Source organism: Cydia splendana, chromosome 19 (genome assembly GCF_910591565.1).
Source record: "Cydia splendana chromosome 19, ilCydSple1.2, whole genome shotgun sequence".
NCBI classification, from domain to species: Eukaryota; Metazoa; Arthropoda; class Insecta; order Lepidoptera; family Tortricidae; genus Cydia; species Cydia splendana.
In genome coordinates, this window is record NC_085978.1 from 10,479,334 (window position 1) to 10,483,481 (window position 4,148).

A 4,148-nucleotide genomic window follows, 5' to 3' on the forward strand; every position below is an offset into this window, starting at 1 on the left:
AAGACATGTTTTAAGGGTGTACATATGTTCCAAAAGAATAATAGACAAATACAAAAAAATACTGAGTGTACGAATAGTAACAAAAAATAGTAAAATAACAAATGGCTGCATAGTCCACTTCTATTTCATGTATTGTTCTCTCTTCTCGATTATGTAGCTAATGACATGTGCTTCTGATGACACTTGTTTGAAAAATCCGTCGCTTATTTCCGCGCGAGAAAACTTCAGAGCCACTGCGCCTTTCCGTTTTCGAGCCGGCGATACGTTTCTGACATATGCCAGAAGCATAAGACAAACGTTCCTTACAGTCTCTGTGTCGTCATCTGAAACAATTGGCAATGGTTATTTTAAAAAGTAACAAAAGATCATAAAATCGTATAAAGGCCATAGTCGGCTTTCCATAGTAAATCGGCCCTTGCGTTAAACAGACTGTTTTTTTGAAGTGAAAACTTCTGTAGCGGCGCTGGGCACTTTTTGAGGTGGGGAAAAAATGATAAACTCAAGACAGCGTAAGGCGATCACGTGACCGTAAGGCGATCATGTGACCGTAAGGTTTAGATGGCTACTCATTTAGATGGCATTTAAATCAATAAAGAAAAACTCCATGACATAATTCAATAAAGCGATATCTTGATGATATCGCTAATAAAAGTGAACTCTAGTACTGGTGAATAAAACTCAAAATATCATGACCAAATATATTAAGATGCGAGGTCTGCAGTAACTTTACAATTTCTATTCGAATTTTAAACAATTAACGCTATAAATTTGAATTTCAAATTTTAAACAAGCTCACCAACAACCTGCGACCAGCAATTTCGTAACTAAAGTTTTTCAATAGAAAGGAGGATGGATCAATTATACATAGTGCTGCAGACATTTTGGACTAGTCATTGAGTTTTCACTTCTGTCGGCACTCCCGGAGTGCAACCTGTTGTTTTTTTTTATGGCTACCTCTTCTAGTGACGAATATTTATGCTAAGTATCAACATCCTATTTGTGACATTGTGACAGTTTTTCACTTTAAATGTTTTTTTATTGTCATAAAAAATAGAAAACTAGGACAAAATTAAAAGTTCAATATTTTTTTTGCGATTGTTAAGTAGTGACACCCCTAGAGTTTTTTCGGATCGTATGGCTATGACCGACTGGTCTACTATTTGCCAGAACATCAAAATTTTCCGGGTGGTACTTCCTGTCAAAAATCAGCAATATGTGTCGTCAGCAGCAAACCGACTTACTATAATTAAACATAAAAATTCCATTTCATAACAAATAAAATGATAAAAATTCATGTCGCGGGGCGAGGTAATGAGAGTCGGGGCGGGGCGGTGCGTGGCCGTTCTGTATGATAATACTATTATTTATTCTGTGATACCGGATAGTAAGTTTGCTTGATTTGGGGTAAACAAATTGAATCTAAAACAGTCACAGTCATAAATAATAAATACTTAGCTCATTCTCTTTCAGTACTGCCAGGTATACATAGAAACAAGAGAAGCCACGCACAGAACAAGTTGTGTATAGGAATAAACCTGTCTCTAGTCCCCACCATTTAACTTTCTAGTATGTTTAAAATATTCATAGTACGGATTATTGTAATAAGGATAATTGTACGTTGACAGACAGACGGACGGACGGACATTATAGTTATCCTATAAGGGTTTAGTTGTTTCCTTTTGTTTTGGGGTACCCTAAAAACAAGTTGAACATAAAAATAAATGTTATATTACACTTTTTATTTTAATAAATATAACAAATTGAACAACTTACGTGGCAGATCTGGTACGGGCCTGACTTTGGGCTCGGAGATGTTGCTCAGCGGTTGGTGTTAGAGCCAGTCCTATTTGGGAACAGCTGTGCTTTGCTGACCTGTTCACAAACAGTATAAACAATATAGTAGGGAATATAATAGTAGAGTAGGGGAGGAAAAATGCATCGGCACATATAATACGAGTATAACTGTGCATTATATAAGTACCATTCATTCTAGTACATTCTTAGTTAAGTAAAGAGTAATAAAATCGAGTCATTTTATTTTATATAGTTATTTCTACATAAACACAGTAGTCCATTTAGGTAAATTCAGTGTGTTTAGCTAAGTAATTTTTTTTGTTCATAGAAATATCTAATTCAAATTAAAGTTGTAAAGACCAGCCACACTTACCCCACACCCACACATAAATATATCCTTATGTATAAGTAGAATATGATAGGTACCTTAGTGTCCCTAATTTCTTGCCCCATATTGAATGTCTTCTGGTAGGCGCCAAACATGTCATAAACGAGCACATCTCCGCTCTCCTGCACACACAGCAGCTGCTCCCCGTCCGACCAGCCCATGTGGACCAGGACTCCGCTGTTCCACTGCAAATATCACAGATGATGGTATGTTTCAAACTACAATGCCTGGGTCAAATCCTTGTAAAGGCATTTTTCATTTGTGTAATATGCTAATTGATTCAGATGTTTAAGCGTGAAAACAGACAGACTGAGAGTAGGTACCTCTTTAGCATTTCTAATATTATTTAGGGATTAAGGATCAGGGATACAGAGGTTAACAGGACACTTGAAAATGTGTGGTTAACAACATTTTTAACTTACTGTTAACAATATTTTTAAAAGGGAATTTAGATATTAAATAAATTACTTACCAAAATGTTTGATATAACATTCCCTACACAGTTGTAAATTGTTATGACAGGTTTGGCAGTGGTTGCAATCCTGCCAAACTGCTTCCGGTCCCGCACCACAGCAATAGGCACTCCGTACAGGGCTCCACTGATGATCATGTTGTCTAGGCCCTCATCCATGGACCAGTTCATGTTGTAAATTTCTAAACGCCTGTAAAATATTACTTAAAGAATTTAAATTGTAACAAAAAATAAAAAAATGGTTTCAGTCATGTAAAATACATTTGTAGTTATTTTTTATATGTTTCACTATTCTTCTCTTTCCGAATAGACTCTAAGCTAAATTTCATATCTAAAATGGCACCTATGGGATGGTGCTAAGGATATGGCAGTACTCCCTTTCTAATAGTATATTCCCTTTCTAATATATACTTATAGTAAGTGTATGGTGGCAAGAAAGATGCCAGCTCAGTTGAGACTTTTTACAATTTAATCATTTCTGACAATGTTTATGCTAATTGTTAATAGCAAGGTATCAACCAAACAAGGTAGATAACCACCTGTCTGCTTATTATATTTTGGGCACCTGCTGCATTAGTATAATTTTATTAATTCAGTGTTTTTAAGTATGAAGATATAATCTAGAATGATTCCTATCCATCCGCTTTTACATATAAAACGCTCACGCCCCGCCCGGAAAACGCGCCTGTGTGACGAAGCCTTTAATCAGTCAGTTTTTTAGGGTTCCGTACCCAAAGGGTAAAAAACGGGACTCTGTTACTAAGACTTCGCTGTCCGTCCGTCCGTCCGTCTGTCACCAGGCTGTATCTCATGAACCGCGATAGCTAGACAGTTGAAATTTTCACAAATGATGTATCTCAGTTGCCGCTATAACAACAAATACTAAAAATAAAATAAAATAAATATTTAAGGGATCTTTTTGCTCTATTTTTTTTGATGGTGCGGAACCCTCCGTGCGCGAGTCCGACTCGCATTTGGCCGGTTTTTAATCATTTGCAAATTAGCAAATCACATTTCACGTCAAAATGGCCGCGACACATTCTTCCCCAGACAAGCCTACCATTTAAACTTTTAAATGGATAATAGATTTGACGAACATCTTTAATGAAAATGAATGATTTTAGTATAGAACAAAATTAAATAATTATTCTGTTAACAACTATTATTTTAATTTAATTACCTATCACCAACCCATAGATATATATGTTCAGGCAATTACATATCATCAACTAGGTACTTACACAAACAAATAACACAGTAGTTACCTGTTGATAACCGCCTCGTAATGGGATGGAAGCCGGCTCCAAAGGTGGTCAGGGGCAGAGCCCCCGCTCTTGTTGATGCTTCAATTTAATGTTCCGAGGTTCCTGGCACTTAATACACAGACACAGAACCGTCACAGGTAGTCTTTTCACAATTAAACAATTTTTAATACACCGCCATAGCAAAAACGTGCCGACGCTCGTTTGTTTTCTCTTGCGACTGGTATCAGTG

At 36.5% G+C, this 4,148-nt stretch overlaps 1 protein-coding gene across 1 annotated transcript; it reads right to left on the reverse strand.

Annotated features, from left to right (window-relative positions):
• Window positions 1–217: 217 nt before the first annotated feature.
• Window positions 218–3,056, reverse strand: LOC134799786 (vacuolar protein sorting-associated protein 16 homolog). Its single transcript, XM_063772196.1, has 4 exons — window positions 2,655–3,056; window positions 2,221–2,367; window positions 1,774–1,872; window positions 218–323 (listed from the first exon to the last, which is right to left on the reverse strand). Exons 1-3 carry the CDS (start codon window positions 2,823–2,825, stop codon window positions 1,819–1,821), a joined length of 372 nt encoding a protein of 123 aa, XP_063628266.1. The 5' UTR covers window positions 2,826–3,056; the 3' UTR covers window positions 218–323; window positions 1,774–1,818.
• Between the last annotated feature and the right edge of the window lie 1,092 nt (window positions 3,057–4,148).

Excerpts from the sequence above, each read along its gene's own strand:
- LOC134799786 (XM_063772196.1), bottom strand. The coding sequence starts at position 2,825 with ATGAACTGGTCCATGGATGAGGGCCTAGACAACATGATCATCAGTGGA. Across the intron at positions 2,368-2,654 it reads ATGTTATATCAAACATTTTG|TGGAACAGCGGAGTCCTGGT; the intron begins GTAAGTAATTTA and ends TGATATTTGCAG. Across the intron at positions 1,873-2,220 it reads AAGAAATTAGGGACACTAAG|GTCAGCAAAGCACAGCTGTT; the intron begins GTACCTATCATA and ends GTTTGTGAACAG.